The sequence below is a fragment of the Sphaeramia orbicularis genome, chromosome 13 (genome assembly GCF_902148855.1).
Source record: "Sphaeramia orbicularis chromosome 13, fSphaOr1.1, whole genome shotgun sequence".
In the NCBI taxonomy this organism is placed as follows: domain Eukaryota; kingdom Metazoa; phylum Chordata; class Actinopteri; order Kurtiformes; family Apogonidae; genus Sphaeramia; species Sphaeramia orbicularis.
In genome coordinates, this window is record NC_043969.1 from 49013711 (window position 1) to 49034398 (window position 20688).

General features: G+C 38.8%; 1 protein-coding gene across 3 annotated transcripts in view; it reads left to right on the forward strand.

Moving 5' to 3' along the window:
• Positions 1-17637, forward strand: part of LOC115431037 (tumor necrosis factor alpha-induced protein 2-like) — a 100442-nt gene extending 82805 nt beyond the window's left edge. The window contains exons 3-15 of one of the 3 annotated variants that reach the window (XR_003937048.1): positions 5404-5657; positions 6530-6796; positions 7461-7579; positions 8398-8512; positions 8622-8732; positions 9853-9953; positions 12445-12561; positions 12659-12794; positions 13405-13527; positions 14384-14539; positions 14632-14753; positions 15793-17291; positions 17335-17637. Coding sequence is in view for 2 of the 3 variants with exons in the window: in XM_030151279.1 (XP_030007139.1) it covers positions 5404-5657; positions 6530-6796; positions 7461-7579; positions 8398-8512; positions 8622-8732; positions 9853-9953; positions 12445-12561; positions 12659-12794; positions 13405-13527; positions 14384-14539; positions 14632-14753; positions 15793-16087 (1916 nt within the window). In the remaining variant the exon portion in view is untranslated. Of the gene's footprint in view, positions 1-5403; positions 5658-6529; positions 6797-7460; positions 7580-8397; positions 8513-8621; positions 8733-9852; positions 9954-12444; positions 12562-12658; positions 12795-13404; positions 13528-14383; positions 14540-14631; positions 14754-15792 lie in introns of all 3 variants that reach the window. The other 2 variants (XM_030151279.1, XM_030151278.1) reach the window with 2 other exon arrangements.
• The last annotated feature ends 3051 nt before the right edge of the window (positions 17638-20688 follow it).

A 20688-nucleotide genomic window follows, 5' to 3' on the forward strand; every position in this document is an offset into this window, starting at 1 on the left:
TTAGTTTGTTCAGTTGGTTCAGTTTGATCAGTTTGTTCAGTTTGATCTGTTTGTTCAGTTGGTTCAGTTTGTTCAGTTGTTTAGTTTGTTCAGTTTGATCAGTTTGTTCAGTTGGTTCAGTTTGTTCAGTTTGATCAGTTTGTTCAGTTGGTTCAGTTTGATCAGTTTGTTCAGTTGGTTCAGTTGTACTGGTGCTGACGCAGGTGTTTGTTTATGGTTTAGTTGTTGGTTCAGGTCTTTGGTTTCTTTCTTTGATGTCACATGTTTGTTCTTATTTGATGGCGTTTGTTTGTTTCAGCTTCAGGTGTTTCTTTGTTTTTAAAAGTCAGAAAATTTAACTTAAATTTTAATATTGAATTTATTGTAAAAGAGACTTGATTGATTTACTGTCACATCTTTTATTACTTTATAGCAAGTAGAACATATGCTCTTCTGTTTCCTTTCCTTTCCTTTTCGTCTTCGTTTTCTTGTTCTTCTTCTCTTGTCAGTAAACATCATCTGTGTGTTGTCGGTACAAATGCTGCCTGTCTTCATGTTTAGTATGAACACAAACCTCTGAATCTGCTGACGCTGAGTGTCCGTTTCTAAAAACAAGCCTCGACTTGAAAATTCACTACTTTCTCTACAACTCAGACCCTTTGTGTTTTTATTGACTCAGTTGATCCACTTACATGTAAAATAAAACCTCAAAGCTACAAGTGATGAAGGCAAGAAAAGGACAATGTGGGATTAAAACACTGACGACACTGAGTCAGTTCATTCAAATCCAACTAACACTGAAAGGAAAGAAAAACTGAATGTTATAAAAGACAAATGAAGCCAGAACCATCAAACCAGAGGATTCTTCTCCTCCTCTTCTTCTTCTTCTCCTCCTTCATCTTCTTCTTCTCCTTTGTTTTCTTCTTCTTTGTCGTCTTCTTCCCTTTCTTCTTCTTCTCCTTCTTGTTCATCATCATCTTCTCCTTCATTTTCTTCTCCTTCTTTGTCTTCCTCTTCTTCTCTTTCTTCTTCTTCATCTTCTTCATCTTCTCCTTCTTCGTCTTCTCCTTCTTCTTCTTCCTCTTCTTCTTCTCCTTCTTCTTCCTCTTCTTGTCCTTCTTCGTCCGCTTCTTCTCTTTCTTCTTCTCTTTCTTCTTCTTCTTCATCTTCATCTTTTTCTACATTTTCTTCTCCTTCTTCTTCATCTTCTTCATCTTCTTCATCTTCTTTTTCTTCTTCTTCTTCTGCTTCTCCTTCTTGTTCTTCACCATCACCATGGTATCACTTTCATCTTTAACATGTTTAGAATGGACAGAATATGACGTTTGTTGAGGAGAATCTCCTTCCTGTTGGATTTAAATCAGACTTTAAATGTTTTGGGGGTTTTTTCACATATAAAAATCACAATATTCCCTAAATCTTGTACTAAAACATTTCAAGTTACTGCAAATACAGTTAATAAAACAAAAAAAACAAAACAAAAAACAATGACTATCACATCAGAGGTAGAGAAAAAAGAAGAAATAATAATAACAATAACATTAATAAATAAATAGAAACATCCACAACAACATTATTCTCATCATTTGTTTCCTTTTTTTTTCTTTATCTAGTTGTAGTTTCATACATGTCACAAAAACCTGTGGAGTCGTTGGTTTTTCCTGTTTGTCATGTGTGTGAGGTTGAGCTGGATCCTGTGGTATTTGAGGATGAGGAGGATCGGCCTCTTCATTGTCCTCGTGGGCCTGGACGCTGTTGCAGATGTGGTGGATGTCACAAACAGCTGGATGGTTTTGGGTTTTCGACCTCACACCGAGAAAACACTGACAAAACAGGATCCAGTGGAGCTTCTGTTTAGAGGATGAAACCCTTGAGCTGTTGATTCATGAGGCCGTTGGTGTTTTTAATGGAATGAATCATTTGGAGGACCAGCGCTGTTGGCTTGTTGGCCTCCTCGTCTTCATTCACCTCCTGCTGAACTCCCCTGAGTCGTTCTGTTCCGTCCTTCAGTCGATCTCTGTGGAATTTACCCTCCACTAATCCTCTGTGTTTCATTAAAACACTGTCATGTGACATGCGTCCTGCATCGGCGTGTTCCTGCAGGTAGAAGACGAAGAAGACGTCCAGAAAAAGAAAAAAATAGACAAAAAAAAGAAAAGACAGAGAAAACAGGCAGCAGGTTTTCACAGATGGACTGAAAATACACTCTTCAGTTTTACTGCTTTACTGAGTGTGTATTTATATATTTATACTTTAATCTTTACTTTTAACCTTCCAGTATCCTGGTGAGGGTATTATGCACACGTTGGACTTCTATTTCATCAGAATATGTTTTAGGTCAGAATTGAAGTTGTTTATTTTTTGCATCATTTTTACATTTTGACCCATCCACTAAAATTCACACCCTTCTACCACATGAGTACAAAACACACACTGACACATTTATATGAACCAGTGTTGTTGTTAATCATTGACTGGTGCCATGATGAAAACAAATAAATAAATAAAATAAATAGTTCAATTTATACGGTATATAGAATATTAAAAATGTGTCCTCTGGTCTCTGGGGGACGTGATGTCCTGAAGGTTTTCCTTTTACTGTCGGTCTTTGTTGGTTTTTGTTGTTTCATGACACTTGTCGATAAGCGTCTGGTTTTCAGTCGGTGTTTGGACGTATCAGCCGCCGACCCACTTCCTGTTCTCAAGTCTTATCTGAACTGTTCACAACAACAACAACCGCCACGAACCTCACATTTATTTATTACCTCCGCCAAGGAGGTTATGTTTTTACCGGCGTTGGTCTGTCTGCCTGTCTGTCTGTCTGTCTGTGTGCAAGATAACTCAAAAAGTTATGGATGGATTTGGATGAAAATTTCAGGAATTATTGATACTGGCACAAGGAACAAATGATTAAATTTTGGTGGTGATCGCGGGGGGTGGGGGGAGCACTGATCTGCCTTGGCAGTGGTCCGTGCTCTCTAAGTGCTTTTCTAGTTTATAATAAATAATACAATACTTATTCAACAACATGAAAACAATGAAAACAAAAACAGACTTTTCATGGTTTTAACTATTAATTTAATTTAACTATAGAAGAGTCGCTAAATAAACCAGACTGATCCAGGTCCAGACCCAGTCCAGGTCCAGACGGACTGGGTCTCTCCTCTGGGTTCTTGTCCAGACCAGTCCGGGTCCAGACCCCGTCCCGGTCTTTCCTCTGGGCCTCTTGTCCAGACTGGTCCAGGTCCAGACCCCGTCCCAGTCTTTCCTCTGGGTTCTGGTTCTCCGACATGTGGAGGCTGAGCTCTGGTTTCATCTCTTTACAATCCTGCTTCTGTTCACGCTCGCATGTAAAGAATGTGGACTCGTGTCCAGGTGTTTCCTGTCCAGGTGTCTGAGCCCGGTCCACCTGACTCAGCACAAGATCCGGTTTCACTGATCCAGGTTCAGGTTTAGCGTCAGCTCGTTTCCATCAGAGTCTGAAACGCGACAGAGCTCTGCCTCTGCTCAGTTGGATGTTGCTATGGAAACAGACATTACCTGTTCAGGTGTTTCCACCTGCAGATCCATGACAACGCCATGGCAACAAGAAATAGGTCAGGACTCATTTAATGCAGTGTGTCCACATTAGTTAATACAGTAATAAGCATTAACTAGCACTAATTAACACTTAAGTAATATACATATTTACTGATGGTTTTCATGTTAAGGAAGGGATTAATTTACATAACATTCTATCATTTAGACACAACAACAATAATAATAAATAATTTTTACATTAAAACTAGACAATAGTTGGCAAAGTGAACTGTTAATTATCATTGATTAATGTAGTAATTAGCATGAACTAAGGGTTAATTATGAGTTTGAACCGTGGGTTTATGGAGCATCTCTACAACATAAACAGATTAAACATATTAAACAAATTAAACATAGTCTGTAGTTGTTAATGGGTTAATGATCAGAATGTGAGGATGCTGATTCACTTTGATAGGCCGGACTCGTCGTCATGACGCTGGCGTGGTGGGATGAGGGTGGAGGTGGGCGGGGCTTCATCCACCCAGCTGGAACAGATTTCCTCCGAACACTGAACAATAAGAGCAGTGTTTCTGACTCTGTAGAGTGTAATATATGTGTGTGTTCGTATTAGTTTACAACAGCTGAGCTGTGATTCAAACCAACTCCAGAGTCATTCTTCAGTGTCATATTCACAGTGTGAATGTTCAGATCTGAATGAATGTAGCGTCGATCGATCAGAGTCACATCAGTGTTTCCTAAAACAGTCGATTTGTTTAAGCAGTGAAACTAAATAAATAAATGAGTCTGATCTGATCCACAGTTCTTCTGTTTGATTTTCAGCACTGGAAACAGTCGTAGAGTAAGAAATGTTCCTAACATTAACACTGGATAACAGTTGATCAGTTAAGTGTTGATTAACATTAACTAATTCAATAATAAGCATTAACTAATATTAATTAACATTTGAATAGCAGGATTTACTGATAGCTAATCTTTTATACTTTAGAAATAATAATAATAATAATAATAATAAGAAGAATTAGCAACGAAAAAATATTTGTAAAAGTGTAAATTCACTGTGAACATGTTTATTTCTGCTGTTTCAACATGGTAGTTTATGAGGATTCACTGACCTCTGGAGCCTCTGGTGGATATTAGAGGAACTGCAGGTTTCAACCATAACCTGTAGATGATCATAAAACAGTTCTGAAAGCAGTAGCTTGTGTTTTAATCATCGCCATATTCGCTCTTTAGAGCCTGAAGTGACCATATATAGCTTAGAGTGTGGTTAATTGGCTTAGAGTCTGGTTTCGATCAACTCGATACGCAAAGTGTCATGAGATAACTTTTGTTATGATTTGGCGCTATATAAATAAAATTTGATTGATTGATTGATTGATGGACAAAAGGGTCGGACTGTTGGAGTTTACAGCTGAGCTAATGCTAAACACTAGCTTATTGACTCATTAAATCAGTAAACTTCATCAACTAAGTCAGTTTACGTCTTGTTATTGTAACTTAACTACAACTACACTGGAGTTGTATCTACAGAAAAATATGTTTTATTCAATAAACAGAAGTTCTGACGTCAACACGTCTGTTCACTGTAAAATCTTACAAATGGATCAATGATTTTAGAAATGATGTGGTCGAACCTGAACTGCAGACAATACTAGAGGAAGGATACGTTACAGTTACAGCTGCTCTGAGCGAGTATAAGAAAAAGTAGCTGGAAAGAAATTATCCATACTACAAAAAATATATGTACACACACACACACACACACACACACACACACACACACACACATATATTTATTTAGCTCTAGATATATATACATACCAAATATACATGTTAATTAACAGTTGTCATTGTTAATTAACCTGAACCCGCCTCCGTCCTCAGTCCTGGAGATCCTGCAGCTGGTCAAGAGGCGGGACCTGTTCCTGGCCGACACCCACATCCTGGAGCTGGAGCAGGAGTGCAATGAATCGGAGCAGGCGGACGACGCAGCGGCGCCAAGCGTCAAAGATGGTGGCCGACGCAAAGCAAAGGACGTGGAGCTGCTGTACGAGGAGCTGCAGAAGGAGCTGTGGGCCGTGGTCAGGGAGTCTCTGCGCTCGCCCACCGCCGGACCCAACCTGGGCCTTGTGGTGCAGGTGAGGACCGGGTACCACGGTAACAGCCGGCTGTGGGCGGGGCTTATGTCACCCTGGCTTTAACCACAGTAAACATGAGATCATTTGGTAGAATATTATAGAGGAGGCAATAAGTCAAAAGACAAAAAATATGAAATATGCAACTGAAAATTAAGGAAAAAAATGCAACACAAACACAACCTAAAAGATGCAACACAAGAAAAACTACACGATATGACAAAAATGACACAAAAGACACTACAAGATGAAAATAATACAAAAGATGCAGCCTGATGCGAAACGATGTAAAAGGGAAAAAAAAAAGTAAAACTGAAAATAAAATAAAGATGCAATAAGATGAAGACAATGCAAAAAATGCAGAAAAACCAATAAATGCAAAAAGAGTAAAGTGATGCAAAAAAAAAAGACAAAAAACCCCCCACAAATTATACAACAAAACAAAAACAATGCAACAGGGTTCGGAAATTTAGAAAATTGAAAATGAAATAAAGACACAACAAGATGAGCACGACACAAAAAACACACAATGACAAAAAAGACTAAAATGACCCGAAAAACGCAGAAAGCTGAAAATGACAGAACACCATACGAAAACAATGCAATTGACACAAAACAGAAACATCCCATGGGAACAGCAGCTGGATAGTAGCCTGTAGCTAACTCTGGTATGAAGATTCTCTTCTGTTTGAGATTCTTGTATTTGTAAAGAATAAACTAAAAAACAAAAATGGAACTAATGGATGTAAACGTGTCGATGTAGGTTGAACGGCTGAATATGTTTCAGTTCTATTGTTGAACAGGTTTCAAAACATAATAGCTACACCCAAACCGACCCATGTGACCCCTGTGACCCCTGTGACCCCTGTGTCCAGGTTCTGCAGCAGGAGGAGCAGGTGGACCGGGATTGGGCGACCACTGAGGGGGCGGCGCCCGGCGGCCCGAGGCCTCGCAGTCTGAAGCGGCGCTGGTCGGAGGCGGTGGCGGAAGCGGCCGACGGGTCGCTGCCCCAGAGGGCGGAGTTCACGGCCGGCGAGCTGGGCGGGTACCTGGACCGGCTCCGGGCCCGGGTGGTGGAGGACCTCGGTGCCGCCAAGAGGAACGTGGTGTCTATCTACCCTGAGGACTACCAGCCCGTCCAGGTGAGGGGACACTGGGGTGGGGACACTGGGGTGGGGACACTGGGATGGGGACACTGGGGCGGGGACACTGGGATATGGATGCTGGCATGGGGACACTGGGGTGGGGACACTGGGGCAGGGACGCTGGGATGGGGACACTGGGACAGGGACACTGGGGCGGGGACACTGGGGCGGGGACACTGGGTTCGGGGGTTCCTCAGTTTAGGGGTTTATTCATTTGATTGATCATTTTTCTTTTAGTTTTGGTTCAATGTGTTTTTGTGTTTTTATTTACCTTTATTTTCTTAAACATTTTATTCCTTTTTAAAAAAATTCTTTTGGATCTACATTGTGTTTTTGTGTCGGTTCATTTAATTTTAGGGTTTTACTTATTTGTAGGGTTTTATTCATTTTATTCATGTTTAGTTTTTGTTTTTTGTTGGGTTTCTATAGTTTTCTTTTTCTATTCATGTTTTTGTGGATTTTTTTGGTTCTATATCGGGTTTTTGTTTCATTACAGTTTGTATTTGGATATTTTAATTTGTTTTAATATTTTACCAGATCCAGATTCTTCCTGTGAATTCAACTTGTTAAAACATGTTGATAATCCTTTTTAGAACCATATAAATGTGTCTAATCCTGTTGAATTAGTGCTGGTGGCTAACGTTGACCTTTGACCTTTCAGGTGTATGTTCAGAGCTACCATCAGGCGGTTGCTAGGCGACTGGAGTCCATCACTGAAAACCAGCTGGAGATCACAGACATCTACTCTCTGTTGGACTGGTTACACAACATCTACGACAGGTGAATGAACACATGATGGGGTTGCCACGGTTTCCTCGTTACATCTTAATGATGTTTTTGTGTCATTGCTCGTCTTTTCCATCGTTTTCGTCCTATTGCGTCTTTTATGTCATTTTCTTATTGTTACTCGTCTCATTGCTCATCTTGTTCCTCATCTTGTTGCTTGTCTTGTTGCTCATCTCGTTGTTCATCTCGTTGCTTGTCGCATTGCTCGTCTTGTTGCTCGTGTTCTGTTATTTTCATTCTCGTTGCTCATTTTGTTGCTCGTCTCATTTCTCGTCTTCTCCGTCATTTTCTTCTCATTGCTTGTCTTATTGCTCATCTCGTTGCTCATCTCGCTGCTCATCTTGTTGCTCGTGTTCTCTGTTATTTTCATTCTCGTTGCCCATTTCGTTGTTTGTCTCATCTCTCGTCTTCTCCATCCTTTTCTTCTTGTTGCTCGTCTCATTGCTCATCTTGTTGCTTGTCTTTTACTCATCTCATTGCTTGTCTCATTGCTCATCTCGTTGCTTGTCTCGTTGCTCGTCTCATTGCTCGTGTTCTCTGCTATTTTCATTGTCGTTGCCCGTTTTGTTGCTTGTCTCATTTCTCGTCTTCTCCGTCATTTTCTTCTCATTGCTTGTCTTATTGCTCATCTTGTTGCTCATCTCGTTGCTCGTCTCACTGCTTGTCTCATTTCTCATGTTCTGTTATTTTCATTCTCGTTGCCCATTTAGTTGCTCATCTCATTTCTTGTCTTCTCTATCATTTTCTTCCTGTTGCCCGTGCCATTGCCTGTCTCATTGCCAATCCTGTTGCCCATTGTTTTTCCGTTTCAGGGACGTTCTGGGGACGTTCTGCATCACGAGTCCGTTCAGTCGTACTCAGCTCAGTCCTCTGTTGCCGTCGGAGACCGTGGACCGTCTGGAGCTGGACTGTCTGAACTCGGTCCGGGTGAGTGTCTCTAACGTGGCCTGTTCGTTGGACCTAAACACGGTTCAGATCCAACCCAGACTCAGTCCGGTTCCGACCTGGTCCTGATGGTTTCCCGTTGCTTTTCCAGGCCAAGGTGACGACGGAGCTGAGTCAGGTCCTGGACGACGAGGAGAGGAGGTGGATGGAGACGCTGCACATCGAGGAGTTCCACATCCCTCTGGCCCAGACTGTCATACAGGTGGGTTACCATGGTGACGCTACGGCAGCATGACGCTAACAGGCTGCGGTTTCCATTGGTTAAGGATGTGGGACTGATGACGTTTTCTTCTTGTTGCCTGTTTTGTTCCTGTTGCCTATTTAATATCATTTTTGACTTGTGTCTTTTTATGTTTCTGTCTCATCGTGTCTGTTCCGTTGTTTTCATCTCGTTTCATCTTGTTTTCAGGTCTTTTACATCACTTTCATTTCATTGCTGATCTTTTCTGTCAATTTCATCTTCTTGCATTATTTCTGCCATTTTTACGTTTTTGCCTTTTTCTATCGTTTTCATTTTTTTGTGTCTTTTTATGTCATTTTCATTTCATTGCTCATCTTTTCTTTCATTTCTTCTTGTTTTATTTTCTGTTGTTTTCATTTTGTTGCTTCTTTTCATGTTATTTTCCTCTTGTCGTGTCTTTTCAGTAGAGGTGGGTAATCCCAGCTCCATAGAGTAAAAATCCTGCCATGAATTGGTTCTACCTGTTCACTTGACACAGGTGATTCCATTAATTATCCCTTCATCTACCTGGATGAGGAGTTGTGCTCATCAAACTGGGCTGGTTCAGTGAGTGGTTGGAACAAATACATGGCAGGACTTTTACTCTATGGAGCTGGGATTACCCACCTCTGCTTTTCAGTTGTCGTCTCGTGTCTTTTCTGTCTTTGTCATCTTTGTTGCATCGTCGTACCACCTTGTTTTCTACGTTTGATGCCGTCGTGGTTCCAGGTTCTGGTCTCATGCTGGAGGTCTGATGCAGACTGTGTGACTGTTCAGAGTCCTGTTTTGTGTCTGTCCAGACTCCAGACTCCGTTGTGGGTCCGGGTCCAGGTGTGCTGGACGTGGTCTGAGCTGCGGTTTCCGTCCTGTTTAATCACAGCTCGGTGACCGTTATGTAAAGGTGGATTCCGCTGCGTTTTGTACTGATTGTTTTCCACTTCTGTCCTTCAGCTGCAGCCAAAGTCAACATGGATGTTTCCTGATCAGTCCAACCTGGACCCAACGCTGCCCTCTAGTGGACACACACAGAACTGCAGCGTGGTCACACACACAGGTGCTGCAGAGGTCAGAGGTCACAGTGTGTTTTCTGTGTTGGTTTCAGAGGCTGCAGGTGGACCTGGAGCGGTCGGCATCCATCAACAGAAGTCTGGGGTCCAGGGTGGCGCAGTGCAGCCTCAACGGCCTCGCAGACTTCCTGTACAGGTGAGGGGGGCGGGGCCAACACACGTCAACGCTTAAAAGACACAGCGTTAGAAAAGAGAATATGAAAACTCATCCCACAGTTTCTGAGGCTTTTCAGTGTTGATCTAAACTTGGGGTGTGAAACATATGGCCCGTGGGCCAAAACCGGCCCACCATAGGGTCCAGTCAAACATTATTTTAGTTCAGGTTCCACATACACACCAATATGATCTCAGTAAAACACTATTTTTTATTTTTTTTTTATTATTATTATTTAACCTTTATTTAACCAGGAAAAGATCCCATTGAGATTAAGAACCTCTTTTCCAAGGGAGTCGTGGCCAAGAGACAGCATGAAACACAACACATAGTTACAACATACAATAATTTACAGGACAAGTCAACCGATGAATAACACGTGCAAGTCACTGAGTTATTCTCCAGCACTTTGAGTTTGGATTTAAAAGAATTCAGGGAGATCAGTTCAGTCTGTTTCCAGTCTTTTAGCAACATATTCCATGTGCAAGGAGCAGAGTACACAAATGCCCTTTTACCAGCTCTGTACGGGCGAACGGCACAAAGAGGAACAAATGCTCACTATCATAATAATCTATAAATAATGAACTGTGCAAAACATTTAGACCTTTTCAAATTTTGTCCAAAATGTCCATTTTCAGAGGACATACTATAGAACGAAGTCAAGGGAAGATTCACATCTGGTCAAAAAAAATCAAATTACAATAATCTACACCAAACTTACATTTTTGGGTCAGTAATTACTTATGTTTTCAGGAAAATGTATTTTGAAATGAGAAAAAAAAGTGGGAAAAAAGTGAGTAGTTTTCTGAGTGTGAATGTTTGTAAAGTGACTCAGTTTAGTGCCGTCATTCTGGGTTCATTTTATAAACTCTAGAAATAAACTACATTTATTCCAAATACATTGATATTTGACTATTATACTATTTATGTCAAATTCTAAACAGACAGACTTTAAAATAAATAAATGCATATATCTATGCAAAATACATTTGAATATAATGTTAATATTATTTGTATGTTGTAAATATTGTAAATAAATGTATATGATATTGATAATTGAAATAAAAACATGTTTGATATTTCCTTTTGTCGTCCATCTGTGACGCTGACATTTGTCTAAACTCTTTCTATTTAGGTTTGATCATATATTTTTTTCCTCTATAACCAATTATTGGGTTGTAAAATAGAGGGCTTAAGGTTTACACTGAATACATTTGAGAATGAAAATGTCAAATGAACTTCACTTTGGAGAACTTTGGAATTCTGGCAAAAAAAATGCATGTTATTTTTTGTCCATCTGTGACACAGTGGTTTTTGATATTTTTCATTTACAAATATTTAAACTAAATGTTGCCCTTTGAGTCTGTTTAAGCTGGCATTTAGACCTTTACAATTATGTGGAATATTTGTCTGAAACTTGTCTGGTTCAAAAGTTATGAATCCAAAAGTAGTGGGCGGTCCATCTGTGACGCCTTTGACCACGCCCATAGTCTTACTGTCCAGTCACTGGAGGACATTGGAAACGTTCAGAAAACGACATTAAATCCATCTGAAACACTTCAGAAAGGGTCTATTTAAAACACTATTCCATCTGAGTTTTCAGGTGTTTTCCTTTAAGTCACCTGACCAACTGTGACCTTTGACCTTTCTGTCATATTACTAGATCAGCTGATGCTGACGTCTCTGTGGGTTCACTCTGATCTGTTCAGTATAATTCAGTTCAGTGTTGTGGGTTTTTCATTCTGTCAAACGTATAAACCAGTGATGTCAAAATCATGGCGTGTGGGCAAAATCAGCTGCCAAAGAGTCCGATCCGACCCATGGGATGAATTTACAAAGTGTAAAAACTACACTGAAGGTGTTAACACTCAGTGGTGTCAAACTCATTTTAGCTGTGGTTCCAGATACAGACCAATATGATCTAAAGTAAAATAACATCATAATAACCTATAAATAATATCTCCAAATTCTCATCCTTGTTTTAGTGTAAAAAAAAAAAAAAGTAAAAATGACATGAAAATGTTTACACTGACAAACTATCCTTTCACCAAAAATGAGACAAACCTTAACAAATATGAATAACCTGAAATGCATGAAGAAGAATCAGTGGAATTGCACCAATATTCTGTTTGTTATTATATGTTTTGTGTATTTGTAGATCCACTGTGATCTGTATGTTCTAATGCACATGTGTAAATGATAAACGTAGACAGAATATTGTTAAAATTACACTTATTTTTCTCAAGAAATTTCAGGTTGTCCATGTTATTCACATTTTTACAGGAAACTTCTCAGACGTAAATATTTTGATAATGTCATTTAACTTTTTTCTCTTTAAAACATAGACAAAGGTTCATAGCTGTCATTATTTATAGATTATTCTGTTAGTATTTTACTGGTTTTAGATCATCTTGAACTGTATATGGTTTGACAGCCCTGATCTAAAGCTTTGGTGCTGTTTGTCTCATCGTAGTTTCCAGCGTAAAGTGGAGATGTTTCATGAAGGGATGCAGAGCGGGATGTTTGGAGACAACGAGGATGGATACGTGTCCAAAACCATCGCTCTGGTCAACTGCTGTCCTCCGTTCAGGTACGTGTACATCATCGTCTGGTATCAAAACGACGCGTTTCTGTTCAGTTTATGGTGAAATAAATGTAAAATATGGGTTTGTGTGTGATGCGTTCAGGGGCTTCGTGCAGCGTTGTGCTCAGTGCGATCCGTCTGTCAGCGAAGACTCTCTACGTCGAGCGAACAAAGCTCTGGACAACATTGTCCAACAGGGAGTCAGAGTCCTGTCGGAAAGACTGTACACTACTATCAGGGTAAAAACACAGAGAATATACACAGGAAAGAATGAAAATACACAAGAAATACACAGAAAACTATGGAAAATACACAGGAAACAATGAAAATACACAAGAAATACACAGAAAACAAGAAAAATACACAGAAAACACACAAGAAATAATGAAAATACACAGAAAACAGTGAACATATTCAGAAAATACACAGGAAACAATGAAAATATTCAGAAAATACACACAAAACAATCAAAAATACACAGAAAATACACACAAACCAATACAACTAGTACTACTACAGATATTACTACTACTATTACTATAAATATTACTACTACTACTACTACTACTACTATAAATATTACTACTACTACTATTACTATAAATATTACTACTACTACTACTACTGCTACTATTACTATAAATATTACTACTACTATTACTACTCTAAATATTACTCCTACTACCACTACAGTAACATTAGTAACATTAGACTCAAACTTAAACTCATTCAGTATCAGTCATATTTTATTGTTTATTTGTTTATTGATTGTGTTTTTGTAGTTTTAGTTCTGTTTATACGTTTCCATCTCATTTATCTGTTTATTCTGTTTTTGTTTGTGTTTTTCAGCCGTTCTTCGACCGTCTGGTGAAGAGGAAGTGGCTCAGTAACACGGAGCCGTTCGACCAAATCCAGGCTCTGATTAAAGAGTATTTTAAGAAGTATCATCGTATGGACAGTCCCCCGTACCAGGTACCCACCGCATATTCACCCACTTCCATGGAAACACCCCCTCCAGCTCCCACTGGATTAGGGTTAGGGTTAGGGTTAGGGTTAGGGTCCTCTGCTCAGCCACATCCATCAGCTCTTCTGGTGGAATCCTGAGGCGTTCCCAGACCACAGATAGAACCCCTCCAACACCTTCCTTATAATTTATACTATATATAACTGTTTCAATTATCTACAAATATACAGAAATAATTAAACTAGCATGAATAATAAATCACATAAAGAAAAATGAATGAAATAATTACAAAAAATTAGTGCCAAAATGAAGGCAAATGGAACAAAAAGTCACAAATGGAAAAAATATGAAAAAAAAAAATTTGTAAAAAGAAAAAGAATAATCAACAAAATAAACAAGAAAAGCACTTAGAGAGCACAGACCTCCACCAAGACAGATCTGTCCCCCCCATGTCAACACTTCCTGAAAATTTCATGAAACTCCATAAGTTTTTGAGTTATCTTGCTAACAAACAAACAAACACACAAACAAACAAACACACAAACACACAAAGCAAAGTGATCACAATGCCTCCTGGTGGAGGTAATAAAACTTAGCAAAATTTAACAAAAAATAATACATTTGCAATATAATTTATGATTATATATAATTCTCCTCATAATTTATAATATATATGATTATCTCAGTTATGTTTTTGGTATAACCCACAAATGTATTAGTTTATATAAATACAATATATTAAATGTATACATGTACTCACTACATATTGTCTCATCCGTCTACACTCCATCACACAAATGACACAAAAGATCCAGGGAAGCGGTGGACAGTCGGTGGACATTAAAGCGTCCCTGTCGTCCTCAGGTCCTGGTTGCCGAGGTCCACCGCCGCGTCGTCATGGAGTACCTTCGCTCTGTGATGCGAGGGCGAATCATCTGCACGTCTCTGAAGATGAGGAAGAGGACGGCCGGACGCCTCCGGGACGAAGGAGACCACATTAAAGTCCTCTTCAAGGACCTGGTCAGTGTCAGAGGTCACCGCTCTCTGATTGGACGGTTTCAGGTGTACTAACCTGTGTGTGTGTGTGTGTGTGTGTGTGTGTGTGTGTCCAGGAGTCTCCGTCCAGCTGGTTGGACAGCGCTCTGTCCCACATCTCAGAGATCATCCACCTGGAGGACGTCCCCTCAGTCCAGATGGAGGTGGCAGTCCTGGTCCGGGAGTTCCCCGACATCAGGTATGCACGGGTACTACTTGTACTGGTACTGATACTACTGGTACTAGTACTGATACTACTGATACTAGTACTGATACTACTGATACCACTAGTACTAGTACTGATACTACTGGTACTGGTACTGATACTACTAGTACTAGTACTGATACTACTGATACCACTAGTACTGGTACTGATACTACTGGTACTGATACTGATACCACTAGTACTAGTACTGATACTACTGATACCACTAGTACTAGTACTGATACTACTGGTACTGGTACTGATACTACTAGTACTAGTACTGATACTGCTGATACCACTAGTACTAGTACTGATACTACTGGTACTGGTACTGATACTACTAGTACTAGTACTGATACTGCTGATACCACTAGTACTGGTACTGATACTACTGGTACTGATACTGATACCACTAGTACTAGTACTGATACTACTGATACCACTAGTACTAGTACTGATACTACTGGTACTGATACTACTGATACTAGAACTGATACTACTGATACTGATACTACTGGTACTAGTACTGATACTACTGATACTACTGGTACTGGTACTGATACTACTGGTACTAGTAATGATACTACTGAAACTAGCACTGGCACTACTGGTACTAGTACTGGTTCTACTGGTACTTGTACTGGTACTCCAGATACTAGTACTGATACTACTGATACTAGCATTACTACGACTACTACTACTACTACTACTATTAATACTACTAATGTTACTACTAATAATAATACTAGTACTACTGATACTACTACTTCTTTTATTATTGTTTTATTTCACTTGAGTCAATAATGAAAATGTAGCTACCATTCTACTTTATTAATCGATATAGTATAAAATATGTATGTATTAAATTTATAATCCTTCTGATCTTCTGTTTCACCACTAATATTACAACAGACACAGTGTAAAATAACAGTGATATGAACTATTATCATCACACATCAGCTGAACAAACTGTGTTTCTGGTCCAGATCAGGTCTTGATGCTAAAGCTAAGCTAACGCCCTCTCTCTGTGCAGGAAGAAGCATGTGTCGGCCATCTTGAACATCCGTGGCGTAACTCGTCAGGTGGAGCGTCAGGAGATCCTCGACATCGTCAAAGACATCGAGAGCGACGGCGGCGGCGGCAGCCTAGCCCGCCTCTCCAGAGACCGAAGCCTGTTCGCCGAAGTCCCGGTCACGTCCGAGGTCCACTGTCTGAACCTGGGCCTGAGCCGGATCGCCCTGACCGCCTCGTCCTGCTTCAGCTCGCTGCGGCCGCGACGCCGCAAGACCAGGACGCCTGTCCAGGAGAACCCGGACGACGTCCTCTGAGGACAACCAGGACGACGGGAGCTGATTGGTTTGGACAAAACGCTGCTTCTACAACACGTCAGCACCGCGACAGGATTATTTTTCAGAGCGTTGATTTACAGACTTAAAGACTTTAATCTCAGAAATCCAGATTTTTTTCTCGGCGTATTTCCTCTGGTTCATCCATTTTTAGTTCAGTCTGCCCTAAAACGGTGCCCTATACACCTGATTTTAGCATCAGTTATGAATAATCAAACAAAAAATCATCATCTTGGATTTGAAAGACGTGAACGGAGGATCGGACCGGACGCCAAAACAGAAAAGACCACGTTTCATTCCTACGACAGATGTTCGTTTTATTGAGTGGATAAAGTTCTGAGTATATTTTGACACATATCAGTGCATCAGTTATTAAAGTGCATGATGAAGGAGGAACCAGTTCTCATGTTCATTTAACTCCTGACACCTGGAGAAACCATGAACGTCTGCTTTAAAGGTGAAAATCTGTGTCAGACACTCAGATTAGAAACAGGATGATGTTTGATCTCATTCGGCTTCAACTCTGAGCTCAGAGACTCTAAATGTGGAGTAAAGTCTGACTAAACTGGACTGAAGGTCTGGTTAAACTGGACTGAGGTCTGGTTAAACTGGGCTGAGGTGTGGTTAAACTGGGCTGAGGTCTGGTTAAACTGGACTGAGGTTGGGTTAAACTGGGCTGAGGTCTGGTTAAACTGGACTGAGGTCTGGTTAAACTGGGCTGAGGTCTGGTTAAACTGGACTGAGGTCTGGTTAAACTGGGCTGAGGTCTGGTTAAACTGGACTGAGGTCTGGTTAAACTGGGCTGAGGTCTGGTTAAACTGGGCTGAGGTCTGGTTAAACTGGACTGAGGTCTGGTTAAACTGGGCTGAGGTCTGGTTAAACTGGACTGAGATTGGGTTAAACTGGGCTGAGGTCTGGTTAAACTGGGCTGAGGTCTGGTTAAACTGGACTGAGGTTGGGTTAAACTGGACTGAGGTTGGGTTAAACTGGACTGAGATCTGGTTAAACTGGGCTGAGGTCTGGTTAAACTGGACTGAGGTCTGGTTAAACTGGACTTAGACCTGGTTAAACTGGACTGAGGTCTGGTTAAACTGGACTGAGGTTGGGGTAAACTGGACTCATGTCTGGTTAAACTGGGCTGAGGTCTGTCCAAACTGGGCTGAGGTTGGGTTAAACTGGACTGAAGGTCTGGTTAAACTGGGCTGAGGTCTGGTTAAACTGGACTGAAGGTCTGGTTAAACTGGATTTAAATCTCATTGTCTCCTTTTAGTGGAAAAGTATTCGACCTTCAGGTTTAATTGTTGCACACGATAAAGAACTTGTTGAATCAAAGGTACTCTGTCGATCGCTCTGATTGTGTATTTAAAGCATTGATTCTACTTAAAGCTTTATTATTATTATTATGAATATATGGAATAAATATGGATTCTTCTTCTTCTTTGTGGTGAATATGACATGAAACGTGTGGGACAGAACTACAGACAGTTTATGACTTTACATTAAATTGAATTATTAAAGGATCATTATGGTGACTTCTGCATGTACCGTTCATTCTAATTGTGTAATGTGTACTTTACTGGGTCTAATGATGTAATGGGCTAGTTTTCAGATTAATTAGCTACTAAAACAAAATGACAACAGCACCCTAAAAAAATAAACGACAAAAAAACAAGATAAACCAGGTGACTTAAAAACAACACTGAATTTTCTGATGGTGTCACAGTGTTTATGTTCTAAAACCCAAACACAGCTCTGGATAAACCAGCGGGTGTTAGCGCTGATGCTATCTGAGACCGGGCTCAGCTTCACTGGTTCCAACAACGTTTCAGTCAAATAATGACACGAGGTTTATTTTGTCTTAATGAAGGTACTGTGTATTTCCTGAGTCGGACCAGGCTATGTAGTGGTCAAGTGTACACATCGGCTCATTGCAAGTTTATAATAGTTTTGAATTTTTCAGTATAGTTTAGTTTTATTTAGTTTGGACTTTTTTCTCTAATTCAGTTAGTTTTAATTAGTTTTTAGAGCAGGTTTGCTAGCTTTTATTAGTTTTTGTTGTCGTATAACAATAATATGTAACAATAATACACATATTAAAAAACAAAAATAAACTCTGTCCTTTTCATAACAATAATACACATACTGAAAAACAAAAATAAATTATGTTTTTTTTTCATAACAATAATACATATATTAAAAAACAAAAATAAACTCTGTCCTTTTCATAACAATAATACACACATTAAAAAAAAAACAACTGTCCTTTTCATAACAATAATACACTCATTAAAAAACAAAAATAAACTCTGTCCTTTTCATGACAATAATACATGTATAAAAAAACAAAAATTAATTCTGTCCTTTTCATGACAATAATGAACGTATTAAAAAACAAAAATAAACTGTTCATTTCATAACAATAATACATGTATTAAAAACAAAAATAAACTCTGTCCTTTTCATAACAATAATACACGTATTAAAAACAAAAGTAAACTCTGTTCATTTCATAACAATAGTACACACATTAAAGAACAAAAATAAACTCTGTCCTTTTCAAAACAATAATACACACATTAAAAAACAAATTAAACTCTGTCCATTTCATAACAATAATAAATACATTAAAGAACAAATTAAACTCTGTCCATTTCATAACAATAATACATAAATTAAAGAACAAAAATAAACTTTGTCTTTTTCATAACAATAATACACACATTAAAAACAAATTAAACTCTGTCCATTTTATAACAATAATACATACATTAAAGAACAAATTAAACTCTGTCCATTTCATAACAATAATACACACACTGAAGAACAAAAATAAACTCTGGATTTTGATGACACATCCCACCTGATCTGTTGATAAAACTGCGATCTAACATCAGTTAAAGGAATGTTCTACAGGGAAAAACAACCCAATCTCCTCCTCCTCAGACCGAACTGCAAACACTATAGAGTGCTGCATTAAGAGCGCAGAGCAGAATGATGGTGAAAACAACAACTCCCATGACTCCACACCATTTCTACTTTAAATCAGAAGAGGAAATGGATGGCATGAAGCAAAACATAACATGGGGAAAAATACTCGTAAGAAGAAGAACTGATTAGAAAAGAACAGTTTTAGTGTTTTATTATGTTCTTTTATGAATGGACGCCTGATCAGGATTTATTACAAACACACAATGATGTGAATCTCAGTCTTTAACAAACAGCTGTGACTTTTTACTCTGACTTTTTCTGTATAAACTCATATTTGTTCTGTTTCCTATGGCCACTGAAGAGGGTCAATGATGCGTTTAAGACCAGTCCAGTAAATCAGGAGACACAGTTTGGAGATGAATCCATTCTTCACATATTCACTCTGATGATTAAAAAGAGGTTTATTCTCATTTTCAACATTGAGGAGGTTTACCGAAGGGTCTCACTGCTGCATTCAGGGACACTCAGAGATCTCAGATCTTTGTTTACACTGTGGGTTGAGCGTCTTTGACCAGAAGGATGTCTTTGTAATGGATTTTGTTTCGCATTTTAGTGTAAATTTAAATGTATTAAGCCATCGTTCAGACAGAGATCGCATAAAAACAACAATAAAACACATCACATCACTGAGACGTTTCATGTAGAAAACGTTTGTTTATTTGTATTCGATCAGTTTAGTTTCTTTGTTGTGTCCCAGTAAAATAACTTGGACTTAATCACCTTTGTTAATATGATTTAGTGTTTTGTTATACTGTATCCTGGTGGCCTGTAAAGGTACTGCAGGTGAGGTTCAACAAGTCAAGTACAAAAAATAAATAAATAAATAAGTTACATATTTCTAATTTTACCATAACATAATGTATACATGATTGAATATTTGCATTTTAGTTATTAATGAGAAATAACACAATTCAGTGATGAGATAATCTTTTTTTTTACCTGAATAGTTTTTTATCCAAATCATATCTTTAATTTCTTTTCTCTTGTCATTTGCAGAGAATCATTGCATCATTTTCAACTTGTTGTATTTGTCATTTAGAATTTCCACCAATGGACTCACAATGACATAAAATTAAAAATACTGGACAATTCACCTGAAACCTGATTGGAAAAAGTACAAATATCTGTGTGGAAATGAGAGAAAGGCAAAAGTTCCACAAGTAACATTCATTGAATAAAATATGTTTTCAGTCCAGAACACATAATGTCAGATTCAGATTTTAAAAACTTTGTCATTCATTGTATGACACAAGTCTGTTTATTGAACAGAATTTTAGTACATCAGTTCAGTAGTAAAAATAGAATAAAAACGAAAAATAAAGTGCACAGAATAATTTAAACATATACATACTGTACGTGACTGTACAGATAAACTGTAAAGGATGAACTTAGATGATCAATATTATTGTACTGGCAATGCACATATGTATTTTAATATATAAATAAATAGCAAAATATGTGTGTGTATGTGGATACTTATTTATCAATTCATAATTCTCAAACAAGGTGTAGAATTAATTTGGATTTTAAAAAAAAGAACAACTAAATACTAAAATGTTGTACAAAGTAATATAAAATGAACAATAATACACTGT